Source organism: Ptychodera flava, chromosome 22, assembly GCF_041260155.1.
Source record: "Ptychodera flava strain L36383 chromosome 22, AS_Pfla_20210202, whole genome shotgun sequence".
In the NCBI taxonomy this organism is placed as follows: domain Eukaryota; kingdom Metazoa; phylum Hemichordata; class Enteropneusta; family Ptychoderidae; genus Ptychodera; species Ptychodera flava.
Genome location: NC_091949.1, coordinates 21,534,363 through 21,552,436, shown reverse-complemented (window position 1 = coordinate 21,552,436; position 18,074 = coordinate 21,534,363). Strand labels below are relative to the sequence as shown.

General features: G+C 38.7%; 1 protein-coding gene across 1 annotated transcript in view; it reads right to left on the bottom strand.

Annotated features, from left to right (window-relative positions):
- Window positions 1–1,996: 1,996 nt before the first annotated feature.
- The window catches only part of LOC139122945 (substance-P receptor-like), a 29,523-nt gene continuing 13,445 nt past the window's right edge, over window positions 1,997–18,074 (bottom strand). Inside the window, exons 2-4 of the mRNA XM_070688833.1 lie at window positions 12,865–13,272; window positions 9,740–9,955; window positions 1,997–3,321 (exon numbers count right to left, since the gene is read on the bottom strand). Of these exons, the coding sequence (XP_070544934.1) occupies window positions 3,151–3,321; window positions 9,740–9,955; window positions 12,865–13,272 (795 nt within the window). The 3' untranslated portion in view covers window positions 1,997–3,150. The remainder of the gene's footprint in view (window positions 3,322–9,739; window positions 9,956–12,864; window positions 13,273–18,074) is intronic.

Here is an 18,074-nt window from a genome sequence, read left to right as displayed (position 1 = left end):
ACTATTCTTTCATTAACCTCAACGGGAAATTCTGCTACAAGCATGCTTGCCGCGAACGAGATCGAGGGCAATAGAAATTCGAATGCAATAATATCCGCCCCTTCGTAACTCCAGACGTTGCTTGAACATGGGGAGCGTGACTTAAATATCGCCTCTCCTGGGAAAACCACAGCCGGGATGGAATAGTGTAAATTATTAGGTAATTAGGAAACTACGGTTTCTATTTACACTACCAAGCCAATAGATGAGACATGTGCAAGATAAATATTGAGTATTATATCATACCAGTATATTGATGGCGCAAATACAGCGATATGATTGGTCGAGACACGAAAAGGACCGTGGTATATTGGCGATATACCACGGCTGGCATACGCGCGAGCTCTCGGCATGAGCTAAAATCCGTTTTTGACGTTCCACGCCAGAAGTTCAATATACTGTTATGATATAATAGCGATAAAGCACACCCAGCGACGGTATACCACTCGATTTTGACCAATACACTTCATATATGCACTCTCGTGAACTGGTCAAAATCTCGTGGTATACCGTTTCTGGGTGTGCTTTATTGCTTAATCATATTCTAGAAAATGTTCTTTGATTGCCTTCAATTGCATAACCCAACCAACCGTCAACCCCAAACCCCTCGACGAGACATTTTTATTGGTATAAATGTTCCAACACTTCCATCAGGAACATGGCCTGTTCATATAAGTGTCCAAAGTGAGCCCTTTGCCCCATCCCTGCCCCTCTCTCCCTTCTCCCTGTCTCTACCCTCCCACATACATACACACACACATACATACATACATACATACATACATACATACATACATACACACATACATACATACATACATACACACATACATACATACAAACATAGTTTATCATTTAGTCCGCAAAAAAAACTGAGATAACAGAAACAGTCAAAACGAATTGTCGAAGAGGCCAATGAGGGCGGTACTATGAGTTGTTACGATGGGACCTAGAGATGAATTCGAAAATATTTTAAGAAATCTTGATTTAGAGTAGAATATAAATATTCATAGTGAACTAAACATTTACGACAAAACTGGGGGTAATCCGATGAACAGAAAGGGTGGAAATTTACTACTGTAGGAAAAGAGATAAGAGAGCCGCGTATGAGCAGAATTGAGAAAAGCTGGGGAAGTGTTGACCTAGAACTGGCAAATGAGCGTACTGTCAAGGAATACAATGTTTTGTATATCAAGGTTATCGCTTAAAGGTGCGTTCGGCTTGGATTCGATTAAAGGTTTAGTGCAGATATGTGAATACCCAGAAGTGAAGCTTCTCGTCTCCCGAGCTTTGAGCAAAGTTTCATTTATGGATGGGTAACGTGTTGAGCTCGAAAAACAACTATATCGCATATTTTTGCTTGGCCTTCGGCAAGAACACCAGGAACACTAATCGACCATGCCTTATCTATGGCTTCGCTTTGAATTTCTTGGAGTTTGAAAAACAAATCGAGCTCTTTGATGACCTTTGACCATCTCATCACGGACGCTGAGGCATTTTGCATTTTCTGATAAGAGTTAATATCTTTTCCCGCCATAATTCGAAAGTCATTCTAGCTTGACGATACTGTGTTGCACGAAACTTTAGCCCTTCGGTTATTATTCGCTCCCTTAAAGAAGCAAATAGTTCGACCAATATGGCAGCGCAAATTATGGTATCGTGTTGCCAGTTGCAAAGTCCACATTGTATATAATTTCATGGATATTTGTCACGAAGCACGCGTTTTGACGTCAGTTAGGTCAGTTTTAAGATATGACCGTTCACTACTTTTCAGGTTTGCGTGTACACGCCTCGATTTCATCGGAGAGAGTGGGCGAGCAAACAAGTCTGCATCTTTGAAAAGGCGACATGTCACAGAGGGAGCGTGCAGAATTGTCGTACACGAGATCCGAAGAAAACTCGATGCGACTTTACATATTGTTAGATACATCGTATATAGAGACGCTATGGACAGATCCAGATTATTATGCAAGCAAAATTTCATTTTAATTCTGGACAAAAGACAATCCGCATAATGGACAGTCACAAAACATCGAAACAAAGAGTTAAAAATTAGGTAGAGGAATCATTCCATTGCATTTGTTTCGATTTTCAATTCTATAGTATAGGCACGTTACTTCACTATTTACACGTTCACGTATTCGATGCATTGCGCAAACGTGACATTTTTCGGCACTTAAGAAATTGAAGGCATAGATGGCAATAATTCATCTTCAGAGACAACGGTATAGACCTTAATCTTCAAAGTACACATAATTCATAATGGCACTGTCCGTTTTTTTCTAATTTTGAAATAATCATTGAACACGTCTCTTCAATTGAACCAAATATAACGCAAGCGTTATACTTATGATGACAGTATGGCTAGTAAAATATTTGAACATTAAAGAAAGTAAATGTTTTACTGTTTCTCTTAAAGATATAAACACCTTTACCACAGTGCAATGTCCCTCGTTGGTAATTCCTTTACGGCCAAGTATCACAACCATATATAAGGGCAAGCGATGTTCGAGTATCCCGAACGTAGCTGTTTCTATCTGTTTCTATCGCGAGATCTCGCGATAGACTATATTAGGCAGCGTTGAAGTGAACTTCAATTAGGCTACATGTAGTTCACTGTCGAGCATGAACTTTAAATTTTAATAATTACGCTGTTAACGGCTACGATATCGAGCCTATCCAATAATTTTTTAAGAATAAACTGTGTTTTAAAATGTTCTGCTTTTTTCTCTTAATGATCTAAACACCTGTACTACAGTACAATGTCTCTCGTTGATAATTCCTTTACGGCCAAGTATCACAACTATATATGTGGGCAAGCGATGTTCTAGTATCCCAAACGAGGCTGTTTCTGTCTGTTTCTATCGCGAGATCTCGCGATAGAACCACACTATTTTAGACAGCGTTGAAGTGAAATGTAATTAATGTAGTTCACTGTCAAGCATGAACTTGAAAGTTTAATAATTACCCTCTTAATGGCTACGATATCAATGCTGTCCTATAAATATTCGAAATTAAACTGGAATGAACGATATACGATAGAATTGTGTATTCTAAATACGTAGACACTTGTTGATATGTATCGTACTAGTAACGATCTTTGTATTAAGCTCAGTCACTTTGCACGGTGAGTCTTTCTCTCTGAAGTGATAGCGTGAAGGGAGTAGTGCTCTTCGAATTTGTAGAATACAGCGAACGCCCACTAAACCTTGATGTCGTCGACCTGACAGATAGGCTGCGATTTGTCTGTGCACAGGATTTGAAGAACTTCTTGAAGTCGGTCTGCAAGAAAAGCAAAGTTGTATAGATTTTGATGTTATACATGTATATATAATCCTATCGTTAGAAGTTCCTACATTGTGCTTAAAGGGCCAGTAGCTGTATCCTTTGATAATATATCTCAATAGTTATTACCCCTCTGAACGCAATGCTTTGCGTATAACCTGAAATGATATTGTTCATTCAGTCAACAGTTTGACAAGATCGTGCATTACAAACTTAAAGCTGCTTTGACAGATTGGACACTCAGTAGTTTCGGTGTAAAACAAGAAACACTTTTTTACAAACAAGAAAAGTCGGAAGGCTTTCATAGAAGCCGTTCGAAAAAATGGTTACAAATGAGTTATTTCTGTACAGTGCTTGTATTTAGGACAGTTGCATTTCCAAATAACAAAACACGTACAGACACTGGTTTAAAAACTTGACAAGATTTCAGTAACTTTTTTTGCGTAAACCACAATCAAAATCACGATGTCTACACTCGATAACTCTTGTTGTGATATTTGGTCATTCTTTACTTTATATGCGGAAGGCTTTTAAGCTTGTATTAGCGTGGCACAATTATGCCTGCAAAATGCCAGTTTTTCCGTAAAGGAACATAGTAAATATGAGCCCAGAGCACATAAAGTCTCACGCAGGTTACTCATAAAAAACGACATGTTGTCCAAAGGGGTAACAGAGGTATTGATAAGAAACTGAAGATGCCATTTCATGCCAATTTATATCACTTTCTTGAGATTCTTACTAGTGACAAGATTCGTGAGACCATTTCTTTCGCTTTTCACCATCTAAAGAATGAACTTAAGATTTTGTAAATTTTCCCTAGTGCAGGATGCATGCTTTGAGCATTTCGCAGTAACGAATATATCCCACTGTGAACGCTTTTATTAAAGAGGCACTCCCACTTGGAAACATTTTTAAAACACATTTTTTTAATGCCAACGGTCGATATTTGACGTGGCGACTGCGCGCGGATCGCGAGATATCGATAAAAACATGTCCTCAAAAAAGTTAAAGTTTGAATTCCGGTGGCCCACCTGAATTCAGCTTCCGAACATAGAACGTTCGGCACTGGGGCCATTGTCAACTAAGCTATGGAGTACGGAGTCTACGCTGACGCCGCTGTACGCCACAGCAGTACCAATCGCGTCGGTGAGCGGTCATGTCCCATGGGAGAAAGCCGAGTCCTACTGACTCGGCAAAAAAAACGAAAAACAAAGTTTGCTGATTCCACCAGAATTCGCATAGGTGACTAGCACAGATAGGTGCGGTTGATACATAGTATGCATAGTGGCCGCCGTGTGGTATGCGCGCATACCACACGCGGCGGCCGCTATGTATCGAACCACGCGTAACTGTGTGGCAGACGACAAAATGTAGTCATCAGAGGCAACTAATATTTTACACGTAAAAACTGATATCTATGTGGTATTGTTTAAAAATTTAATACAACTGATTGAGAATAATGAAAACGACAAAAACTAAGGAGAAGTTTTAAAAAGAATTACCAGAGGTAAAGGCATTGATAATGATGTATATAGGCCTAAAGTCATCGCAGTAGGAGGTAAATTATTTGCGTCATCCGAACGTTTTTGGACTCCTTAGAATATCGTCAATAACAAGAAACGATCGTAAAACTTCGGGATGTGAAAAATACGCTCGGGAAATGACATGTTTTTATCGATATCTCGCGATCCGCGCAGAGTCGCCACGTCAAATATCCACCGTTGGCATTAAAAATGTGTTTTAAAAATGTTAACAAGGTGGGAGTGCCTCTTTAAGTTCGCTTTCGTCTACAAGAAATTACCCAAAGCAGGAGTGTCTTCATGGACGTGTGTACCGTTTACTATGCGGTTTTCACATGACTGCGTTCCAGGTGGCCTATACAAGTGACGCAATTAAGCTCATTTGAGGTATTCAGCAAACACTTTTGGCGTAGGAGATTTCGAACGATGACCGGCGGTTTATCGTAGATAACGGAAGAGCCAATTCAAAAAAAAATAAAATTTAGGACGCGTTCGATTATCAAAATATAATTTAAAATGCTATTAAGACAATTCGTACAAAGATAACGAAATATGGGAAAAAGGTTCAACGGAAAATATAAAATGTGTTACAATTTTGGTGTCACAGCAAGCTTGGAAACAACAGTTGCGAATTTCATGTACTACACACCCCTCATTGATGAATCAACAAGTCACTCTGTAAAATGTTTAGTAAATTGACATGGCTAGCGTGTGTTGCTTATGGCTTTCCATTTGCAATAGCGATAGGTATCTATCAGAGTGGAACTTCTCCCACTGATTGAAAGGCGAATGATACGACAGCTCTCACGCGATAACACAGAGCAGTAACCGTGCAGGAACGCAGTGACTATTGGCGACGAGAAGACGTTACGTATAATAATTAACTCTCCAATCACTTTGAGACGAGATATGCAAATGTGACGGCTACAGACCAATGGCTCGTCGTTTTAGTGAAACATCGCTCGTTTATTTAAACCACTAAAAGCGCCATAATTGTTTTGTATAAAATAACTCTAAATCCTACGGCATAGAATTAATGGAATTCTGACGAACACACTGCTTCCTTCAGTGTTTCCTTTACAATCTTGGCACCATGGTATAAATAGACGCATTGCCGGGTCTTCATGGATCTTTCGCTGCAATGGGCAAACGGCAAAGCAAAGAAAATTGCAAGAATCTCGCCGTCATCATTTTGCATCTATTGAATAGAAAGGGTAGTCCACCAGCCGAGTTCGCAAATTATGTCTAGAGGCTTATTCAATTGAAATATACTATTGAAAGGTATTTTAAACAAGGTTAGAGTTTTAAAGGAAAGTGAAAGATGTTCAAGCTTGTCCTCCCGGCAATATTCAAAAGAGTCGCCCCATTGCCCACTTGCATACCCCACGGGCCAGGAAAGACTCCCAGTAGGCCTTCCCCTCTACAGCGCTCCTGACATGACAGTAGCCTCCCATCGTCACAACTACAAAACCATTAGCATCTCTACCTCTTGCCATCCTACTTGGTTTTTATTTTAATTTTCACTCTGCTCAGCGAAAGGATATATTTCTCAGCCATCATGATAAAAAGAACTGCCCAAGAGCCCTTCCACCACCCACTGAGGGAACGGATATCAGCTCCCACCTGCCATGAATCACCTTGTATTTTTTTCACAAACAGATTTACTGTCAGCCCCTGAAAATGTAGACAACTTTATCTTTCTCTAAGGATTTGAGGCAAGTAGGTAAGCGATGAGAATATTTCCAGACCAGCATTGACCTTGGAACTATCGTCAAATTGATTGTCAACGCCTCCGAGAAAATATAAATGAACACAGGTTCCCACTGATACAAAAGGTCGGCGCGATCCATTAGATGACGGATTACCTAAGACATCTATTATTGCCCCTTAAAAACTATCTACTGTTGATTGACCAATCAGATTGCTCAATTCAGGTGTTTTTATTTACTCGTAAAGCTTGGTCACCAAATTCCAGAAACGAATGACAGCGCCGTAGTAAAGTACTGTCCAATCAAAAGTGAACATGTCATATTCTGTAGACATCTGGTACGTTTTAATATTCAAATTTGGTAACACAGCGGAAACCAGCTGCAACACAAAATCTGCTGTGCCCTAGGGCATTTATATAATGTGCCCTAGGGCATTTATAGGATGTTCCATTACATTGGAAGGCTATTTCACAAATAAAAGTTTTAATTCATATCCTAAACATGTTACATTGACAAAGGGGACGGTTGACGTAAACACATTAAAAACGAAAAGATATCAGTTAGGGGCGATAGTTTTTAAGTCGGATAAAACCCTCGTACTCTGGCTCTTCTGGTATATAAAGTCCAACCCTACGATAAATGTCTGGGCCGGCGGCCTCGACATTTTATCGTTGGGTTGGACTTTATATACCAGAAGAGCCCTCGTACTGGGGCTTTATCCTATACTTTTTAAATCAAAAAGCCTTCAAGAGAGTTTAGCATGAATCGTTTCATCGAATCCTCCTCTTGTCCAGAACTTGTTGAAGTTTGAGCAATCGTTCAGATCAAACAGCTTCGCCATGTGTCCGTGTCTTTGGTTTCTCAAGCACTTGCTAGGTATAGGCGACATAAGTTTTCCACCCGATTATTATAACAATATTTTAAAAGCAAATTTCATTGCGTTTTGGGGGAGGGATTTGCTCCATTTAAGTTGTCATGCCAAATGTCGCACTGTGTGCCACAGTTGACCATGGAAATTACTGAAATTTTCAATTGTCACTTCGCACCTGTCACGTTCCAGTCATTTTCAAAACATCAATAATAATCCCAGTACCAAAACGCACACCAGTCATTAGCATGAATGATTATCGCCCGGTTGCTCTAACCTCAATAGTAATGAAGTGTTTTCGAAAAGCTTGTTGCAAGATTCATGAAATCTTTTATTCCAGATAGATTCGATCCATATCAGTTTGCTTATAAGTCAAAACGTTCGGTTGAAGATGCAGTTTCACTTGCTTTAGAATATATCTTACAACATCTCGATAAGAAAGGCCAACGTATGCTCGCATGTTATTCATCGACTTTAGCTCAGCGTTCAACACTATCTTGCCATTTTGGCTCCATGGTAAGTTAGTAAGTATTTGTATGGACCGCAACATTTCAAACTGGATTCTCGACTTTCTTACAGGCAGACCACAGATGGTGAAAATAGGTTCACGATTTTCTAAAACATTGGTTTTGAATACAGGTGCACCACAAGGCTGCGCCCTGTCCCCGTTGCTTTATTCTTTAATGACTTCCGATTGCATATCGTGGTATGACGACTGCCCTACTATTAAATTTGCAGATGATACAACTGTTGCTGGGCTGATTGACGAAAATGAGATCAATTATCGCAGCCAGGTTGATGAATTGGTGATGTGGTGTACCGCTAATAACTTAGAATTAAATGTTAGCAAGACAAAAGAGGTCATTATTGATTTTCGAAGGAATAAGACTCCTCTCACACCATTGTCTATCAATGCACAGATGTCGAGATAGTTGACACCTTTAAATTCCTCAGCATCTCCAGTGATTTAACCTGGCACGCGCACGTCGAGCATTGTGTTAAGAAAGCTCAGCGACGATTGTTCTTTTTACGAAGGCTGGCGGGCTTCGGTCTTAGCAGGGATCTCCTGATAAAATTTTATCGGGTAGTTGTCGAGAGTGTGTTGACAGTCTCCATTGTTGTCTGGTACGGGAGTTCTACTGTTGCGGATCATCGCCTATTAAACAGAGTGATACATTCTGCCGAGCGCATTATTGGTGTAAATCTGCCTCAATTAGATGACGTTTATAGATCTAGGATGCAAAAGAAAACAAATTCTATTCTTTCCGATTCTTCCCATCCTGCCTTGGTCAGTTTTCGCTTTTGCAATCAGGGAAACGTTACCGCTCTATTGCAGCAAAATCAGAACGTCATAGGAAAAGTTTTTACCCTTCAGCAGTCCGTCAACTGAATGGGATGGACCCTTTAGCCAGACGTTCGTAACTTTTTTATTGAGTGTTGTATCTTATCGGTGTTTGCTGATCCTGTTTTTATATTGTAAATGTTTTAATTGTATTATTCGTGGTTTAGAGCACGAGCCAATGAGATTTCAGGTGTATTTTTATTTTTAAACATACATTAGCGAATAAACTATGATGATGATGATGATGATGAAAATGTATCGGTACGTATGCAGGACACTCAATCACCATTACGATTATTTTTTGAAATATTTATTCTTAAAAACGCTTTTCAGAAGTTGAAACTTCTAACGACCTATTTCAGCAATTTGTGTGAATACTGTTATTTTCCGTGCCAAAATTACGGCGCGATTCGTGTCATAACAAACTACTGAAAAGAGAAAACCAGACTTTCACCTAGGACAGCACCGTGTAGCTTATTACATATGATTTGTTCAAAATTAAACATAGAAACGGCCTAAACTTGCCGTATAATTGTCTGCGATCGTGCATCAGAAGTTGTGCCTACTGTATTTTAGGTAAAAGGCCTGTACATGTGTACTTTCACTGATACACCATAGTTATATTGCTCTTACCGGTTCCATGATGCAGGATATACAAAAGCGTACGTTAGAACTCTTTAGCAGAGTGGTATATACACACAGGGTATGTTACTCATGGCAAGTTACACTCTGAACTTCGTACCGACGAATACAACTACGCGAGACATTTTTTGGCATTTTTGTATAATATCAGTTTTACAACACAAATTAAGTGTGATTTTGTTGTTTTGAGTGGGTATACGTTGTTTGGTACAGCCATAGCAATGCATTGTTGGATAAAAGGGAAAAGTCCCCTATGGTGGGATGGAACCAATTGCATAATTATCGAAATGCCAAAACGACGCGGTGACGTGAGAGCATCAGTACGCTTTCTCACCTTAAAATTGTCGTTATAAATTCCATATATGATGGGATTCACAAAGCTGTTGGACATGGCCAACCAAAGCACGCATGCGTTGATGATCCTCATCCTGTCCTGGCTTTCGTCAGAGTCATAAAGGTGCGGATTGTAAAGACCGACCAGTTTGAAAACGTGTAACGGTAGCCAACAGAGAGCGAACATCACTACTATTACAACCAGCATTTTGATGACCTGTAAAGCAAGCAAACAAAATCTTTACGACGATAGTGGTAAAAGCAATGATATCATTCTTCTACGGAAACCGATCACAAACAAATAACTTATCTCATACAATGCAAGTCGGTGAATACTTCTACGTTTTAAACAAATCGAAAACAATAATGCCCGCTTCTGTTTAATTCCTTTATTTGGAAAAACTTAAAACTACGTTTTGAATTTTATATCTTTGAAAAGTGAAATATCTTATGGCATATAGGACACGGTGCTCCGGCCCATTGCACGACGTTAAAACTTGACAATGATACATTTCGACAGCCATACGGTTTGGTCTTTTGGATCGCCTATTTTACGCTGTATTGTATACTTGTCACTTTTTTATTAGTTTTCTCATTGAACTTGCAAAAAAGCTAAAGTGACTATTGTACGTAGTGAATAGGAAAACGAGAATTTCCAAGCAAGTAAATCTGACAGACCTGTTGACCAGGTTAAGTGTTCCATGACGCCAATCATTTTATTTATCAGAGATACTAGTCTATACTAACAGTTTTACGACACAAAATGATCCAAACAGTGTCCTGTAGAGTCCTTGGCTTGACTCCAATTGTATATTATTTCAACAGTAACTATTTTTCCAAAAGAAACCTATAATATCATCCTATATAGACTTTTTGTACTGATCAATCAAGTGAATTATCTTTGTTCTGTGCTATTAATCCTAAATTTTACTGTTTGGCAAATTAAAAGTAAATATTACTCGCTATGTTTATTCTGCCAAAGAGTAAATATGAGGATTAATAGCACAGAACAAAAATCATTCATTTGATTGATCAGTACGTTAAGTCTGTAAATTGATGATGATTGGTTTTACATGCAAACATATTAGGTTTCAATTTTGCTTGAAATGTATAAAATATTTAATTTAATGCATTCAATAAATCAATTTGTCGTTGGATACTTGTCATGACTTGCGTGGAAACTTGGGTTGGACCACTTGTATTTGCTCAATTGAGTAAAATGAAATTTACGCTCTTTTCGTATGTGTATTTTACAAATGCACATGGTATAATAAACACACTCTTATTTAAGGTACACATTTTACACAATATTTGTACTTTACAATTGCACATGCTGTAATAAACGCACACTCATTTAAGGATACTTTGTCTCATTGACTATAATGTGATACTAGCTCGAAAAGTCATGCAATAAAATGTCATGAACTAACCTAATTTGGTTCAAATTTTGCTTGAAATGTATAGAATATCTAATTGAATGTATTCAATAAATCATTTGCTCGCATGCGCAGTATACTTGTCATAACTTGTGTGGAAACTAGTTGGGTTGGACCACTTGTATATGCTCAATGGTGTGAAATGAAAATTTACGCAATGTTTGTATTTGTATTTTACAATTGCACATGGTATTGCAACCCGGATTCTCCACCATGTCACGAGGGGGTTTTTGAGCGGGGGAATATTATGGGGGAATTTCACTCATTTGCTAGAGCTAACTCGCTTGGCTAAGACTGGGCTGAGAGGTACCTACATAGAATCGTGCTGACATCCGAATAGATCGACACGAACACTGGGAATTTACGGTGCAAATTGAAATGTATAAAATTTAATAAAATAAGCCAACTCGAGCACTTACGTAAACTACTGCCTAAATAAAAAGTGCCTAGTTAACAAATTAGTGCAGGGGCGGCGGGAAGCAAGATGTCTAAACCTTGGAGGAGAGGAGTACCGAGCAGTTGTCTCGTCTTGCGTGGTTTTCAGGTCGTCAAGGGTTCTCCTCAAACGTCGATTTTCCAAACTCTCTTTTTCTCAGTCCTTTTTATTCTTATCCTAACCTATTGTTTACACCCGCACGTTTGCGCCAGCCATGTTATGGATACTTAAATGGTGTAGGCTATGGCGTCAGCGTCGTTTATCACCAGCTTGTGGATTATTATGTATGTGGAAGTTAGAATTTGGCTTGAATTTTGATATAGCCACAGTCCCTATTCAATGTCAGATTGATATCATAACAGTATAATAAACACACACTTCCGCCTGGAAAGTGAAAGACTAAAACTTTTGCTCAAACTTTCCTAAATAAATATTTCAACAATTCTATTTCAAAATCAACAATGAAATTGGGCGGGGGTCACTGTGCAAATTATGGTACTAGAGAAACAAACAAATTACTAAAGATTTCCCGAGATTTAAAATTTTCGATTTTCGAACAACTAAGACGGCGAAAGGTTTTTTTACGCCAAGAGCTTTAAAATGAACCCCCCAAGTGGTTTATCAGAAAAGAATTGTAAATATTTGAGAGTCCGAATATCTGTTCCCGAGGCGCATTTTACCTTAAGATACATATTAAATGAAACTTTGCCTCATTGAATATGATGTGATATTAGCTGGAAAAAATGATGCTTAAAATGTCACGAACGAACCTAAAAAATGTGGGTCCTCGCAATAAGAGACCCTCGTTTCATCAATAGATTGGGCAAAAACTTCCTGTACAGGGGAATTGTGGTATAAAGTCTTAGTTTTTCGAAAATTCAAAATTTAATTTTCCCCCACAGGGATGGCGGCCATTTTGAATTTCAAAATGTTGGGTGATTTAAGTGCCAAACTTTGCACTTTGACCCCTGATTTATATTGTTGATTTGCCATTTGGTAAGAAAATGGTGGAAAGTTTCATTTAGCAAATTTTGAGCAAAAGTTTACGCCTTTCACTTTCAAGGCGCATAATACCTTCCTTAAGAACTATGTTGGCATGTACATTTATAGCGATCTAACAAATTTACTGTATTCGAGTTAAACAGAAAGTTGTTTTCCTCATGATTGAAAAATACCGAAAATATTATTGACATTGTCTGTGGACAAACACTTTGTACCCTCACTCGCTCATTCATGCATGCACAGATTCATTACCTTTTGTTTTGATCTTCTTTGATTGAGGTCCCGTTCCTGATTGGCATTTCCAGGGCAGTGCCTTCCCCAGAGGCGCACCCCGACTCGCGTGTACGTGTATGACAGTACAGAGAGGGGTACGAAGTATGTTGCCACAAGCATAGATATCTCCCAGTACTTAGTGAACGTCTTGCTTGGATACCACTCCGTGCAGAAGGAGATCGTTTGGCCGCTGTAAGAGATAGTCGGCGTCCGCGTGAAGACAACCTGCACTGAAGACACGGCGATGGCCGAGAACCATATAATGGCGAAAGTGATGAGTATCTTTCGGCCACCTTTGGTGAAACGGGCCTTCATCGGGTTCATGACGGCCGAGTACCTATCTATTCCTACCGCGGTGAGAGTACCAATACTGACTATTACTGACACCTGCAACCGAAATAAAGAAGTAATGAACCATAAAGTACATTCATTGCTTATAATGTATGAACAACTTTCGCAATTCTTACCCGCCTGTTCCAGATCAAGTCTTATGATCTGATGCAAATGTAAATATTTCGCAACGTTTTGTACAATTCAAAGTTTATGATAAATTGGACATACGATTTTTACTTGTTATTTGCTATGTTATGACGTCTAAAATATTCGCTTGCCTGCAATTATATCCGACAAAGTGACAGCCATATTCGTGAAAACAAATGATGTCATATACAATTGCTATCTGATTCAGCGAAACCCTCAGTCCCGCAGAACATTCTGGTGAGAATTTCCCGCAAAAGACACTTTATGACGAATTACCATTCTGAATTCATACAATTACGCAAAGACTTGGTTACATGTAAAATCGGCACTCTTTAAATTTAAATGATTTAAATGATAGGCAGTGTAATTTGATAAGCCTTCGATAAATCTGGAAAGACAATACTAATCAAACTTCTTTAAGAGAAGAGAAGTCAACATTTATGAAGTAGGCCTATATTAACTTGTTCATCCCAATTCTCTGTAAACAGGTCCACAATTACCATTGATAACAATGGGTTTGTGAAAACCCATGGTAGTGAAAGGGTTAATCGAATTGGTAACACCATGACATATTTCCATGAAATAATAACACGTTTTTATCAAATCAACAGGCCTGGATATTAAAGGTAAACCGTCGTCGGAACTGCGCCTGTACGACTTTCTTGTTTACATACAGTGTATTTCGTTCAAAATATGTAGATGCACCTCATCATCATAGCAATATTTCAATTATAGTATGCAGACTATGACAGACATGTTTTTACTTACATCAGTCACCATCGTACCTTGGATACAGTGTTTGAATTGGTCGTATGGGTCCCATACGACCTTGATATTGAGCGCAATTCCGACGACTGTACCCCTTTAACTATATGGCAATATCCCGGTATTGGTCGTATCTTTGACTTTAATCATATTTTATCACCTTTCGGTCGAAGAACGTCTGCGACGAGGACTAAGTAATGTGATGGAATAGACACTTGCAATCATTTTGAGTAACTAGGCTCTGTACCTGATTCAGATAAATTTCAAGTGGAGGCATTATGCCTCTTTCAAGTAATGGACAAACAAGTTGGAAATCTCGAAAAGACGGTAAAGGTAACATTTGAAAATTCAGGGAATGTACTGTAACATGTACATTTTCGTGAAAGTCGCCTGTTAAATGAATTTAAAACCACGTTGTAAACTGAGCTAAAATTATAGATAACCAAATATTCTTGAGGGTACGGTGATGAAATTACTCATCGGGGACATGAACTTGGCCATTCCCGCCAGATTGCCTTCGTGGTGGAAGCCAGCTGTTATCTGATATCATATCTCATTGTCTCAATCAATTTTAATCAAGAAAATGTATTATGTCGCTGATTTATAGAGATGTTAAAGGGAATTATATTAGACAAGGGATTACCCATGAATTTCAAGAGGTTTGTCGAAATTCCCTTGCGCCAATAAGAATGCATGAAGTCAATAGATTTATTGTCTCGAAGTTGATACTAAATAAAAGGTCCATCGCTGATCTTATGCATCACCATCAATTTTATCTATTAATTCACCCTTGCGGCTATCAATCAGGAAAAAAGTGTCGAGAGAAAATTAATCGATTACTCAGTTGACTTCTCTGCTGTATAAACCACAACGGGTCGCATGTGTGCTCGGTGCAACCCTTGTACGAGACAACAATTTACGTCATTTCCAGTGACATATCGTCTCTGCACCGCACTGCTTTTGGCGTATACTCAAATTTGCAGAGACTTTTACGAACACCAGCCTCGAGGGAGGGGAACCATGGATACATATAATATTCTGTTTGTCGGAATAAACTGTCAAAGAGTCCTTTCAAATGCTGTCCGGCGAAGATGCGATACCCGATCTTTCTACCGGGTACCGGTGATCTGAAGGTGCAAATTCAATACACAGCGTGTCTTCACGCTGGGCAAGATAATTCTTCGACAATCGAATTCAATTCATATTTGAGGAAGATCCTTGACTTCAAAATTTTTGTCCCTTGTGGTGAAGCTTTATCGTCAAAGGGTTTAACTGTGCTAGCCTCATTTCTCAGCACTATAGTAAAGTATGTATGTATGTGTGTATGTATGTATGTATGTATGTATGTATGTATGTATGTATGTACGTATGTATGTATGTATGTATGTATGTATGTATGTATGTTGTATGTTGTATGTATGTATGTATGTATGTATGTATGTATTGTATGTATGTATCTATCTATCTACGTATGTTGTATGTATGTATGTATGTATGTATGTATGTATGTATGTATGTATGTATGTATCTATCTATCTATCTATCTATCTATCTACGTACGTACGGTGAGATGACTGGCAAATGGTGAGTAACACTGTCGTTACATTGTGTTGAAGCGCCTGCATGCTTTTGAACACATATGTAAACATTGGGTCTGGATTTGAATTCACTTAGCATAAAAATGATTCGAAACAATAGTTCAACTTAGCGATAAATTGAAGAAGACATTCAGGTACCTATTATTTGTTGCAGGTGTTCATTATCAGAAGTGCAAATGTCTTTTTTGGGCCACCGACTGCAACCTGGACGGCTAGCAAATTGCATGGAGCTTCACTGAATAACGTGCACAATCGTTCCCAGTCGGACTATTAGAAATATAGGTATGTGTTCAAGTACCTATTCTGTGCGGTGATTTTTCAGCACTACTCTCTTTCCAGGCGCTGAACATAAACCAGTTTATATTAGGCATGCTTCATAGGGCGCTTGTCGTCGTAAATAAATGTAGTTCGGTATATCTTGTTGAAGGGCGCTGTTCACACGCACACACTCAATTTATATAGTCAATGTATCAAGGGACTTCAAATAGTCAATTTATCAAGGCACTTCTGCGACTGCTTGTCTGGGGCGCAGTAAATTTCCTATCTCGGATTTAACTCGCCATTTTTTTACTTAATCTCGAAACATGCTTTCAAAGGAAAACTGTCTGTCTGTCTGTCTGTCTGTCTGTCTGTCTGTCTGTCTGTCTCTCTCTCTCTCTCTCTCTCTCTCTCTCTCTCTCTCTCTCTCTCTCTCTCTCTCTCTCTCTCTCTCTCTCTCTCAATGATATCAAACTTTGAGGTGACGAGATTTTGTACTGTTTTCTTCAATAGACCGTAAAATCATGCTTAGAATTCCTCGAGTAAAAATACTCAATAATTCAGATAACCCATGAATTGTGGCATTTAATTTTCAATAGGTAACCATTGGGTGACATTCCAAGATCTTGCCAACGGCACTTTTATACTTAGCATAATTTACTTGGTACGAGTAGATCAGGCCACAGTCAAAATTGCATTAGACGTAAACACAAGAGTTTGGAATTTCATCGAAATTTGAAGTTTTGCCTAATATACCTGACTGGATTTCGACTAAATAATCTGGTTTACCTCTACTTTGAACCATTATCATCTGTAGCAGAAATTCAGCAATAACCGAGAAGATTAAACTTAGTTTTTATAGTCGCATCTTGACGTTGGTTCAGGAATTGGAAGCTTTGGATTTTTGAGAGTATTTCAATGATATTGTGCATGTAAAAATTTATACAGGTCAAGTGTTATCCCTTCCTAAATGATTGAATCTATAGCGGTGGTATTAATCATAATGACCCAAAATACTGTCAACTAATTAAAACCGAAGAGAGATACAGCTGATGAATAGGTGTGTGTCCAAGAATCATATCTTTTAAAAGGTCATTCCCATCTCGAGGGATCCACAGTGTGATATTTGGTAATTATAAGAAGTCAACATTATATATAACTTTGATGAAATTTCAAAAAAAAATTTTTGATAAAAGAAGAACAATTTATTTTTCTTGTCCTTTTTGTAGACTGACATACGGAGCGCTGTCTTTTCAAAGACTTAGCATTATTTACGATGGCGATGTTGGTGTCAACAATTGTACTGAGGTCTGTACTCACATTAAATTTGGTCATTAGCGATAATATCGGGCATTATACACATACAGGTTGCATTGAGCTGTCCAATACAAGTTTTTCAACATGATTTTGGAAGCACACCAATGAATTAATTTGTAGGCAGGATGAAAAGCTACTGCGAAACACAACAAAAGCTGCAGCAGCTTATTGACTTTCACAATTGACGATCACGAGTCGATATTTTCAGATTACTGTCTATGCCAAATTTTCCGTTTCATGATCGAATGCATGTTGTTACCGGGAGCTGTTTCCCCATAAACTTTGCAGTCCCCAGAACATAGCGAATACTGCTTTAGTCGAGATCACCAACAGAACTCGAAGCTCAAGGCTTACGAGACACGGCATTCGGAAATGATTACTTTTCATCGGTCGTCAACGGTGCATGAGCAGAGACACTTCAGCCTGAGACTGCTTACAGTCTCCCACGGTGCCGTGAGTGTTATCGGCAGTGTCCGTAGCGATTTGGTTTACGCAACGAAGTGGAAAGACAATGTTAAAGTGGTGATCGCAATGAAAGCTTACCCCTGTTGGCCAAACAAAACATGTCTGTGGTAATCCATTATCTTTGCTTCAAATTGTCGATACAACAGTGCCCCAGCCAAATATGCAAACATACATGCGTTCTTTATTTTAGTACTCTGAAAGATATGTTAGCCCGCATATTCATATCGTGTCCGTTTACTCAGTGGCCTAATAACGAATTCAACATGCCTTGCTTTTAATATAACTTAGGACATTTAGCCCTCTACT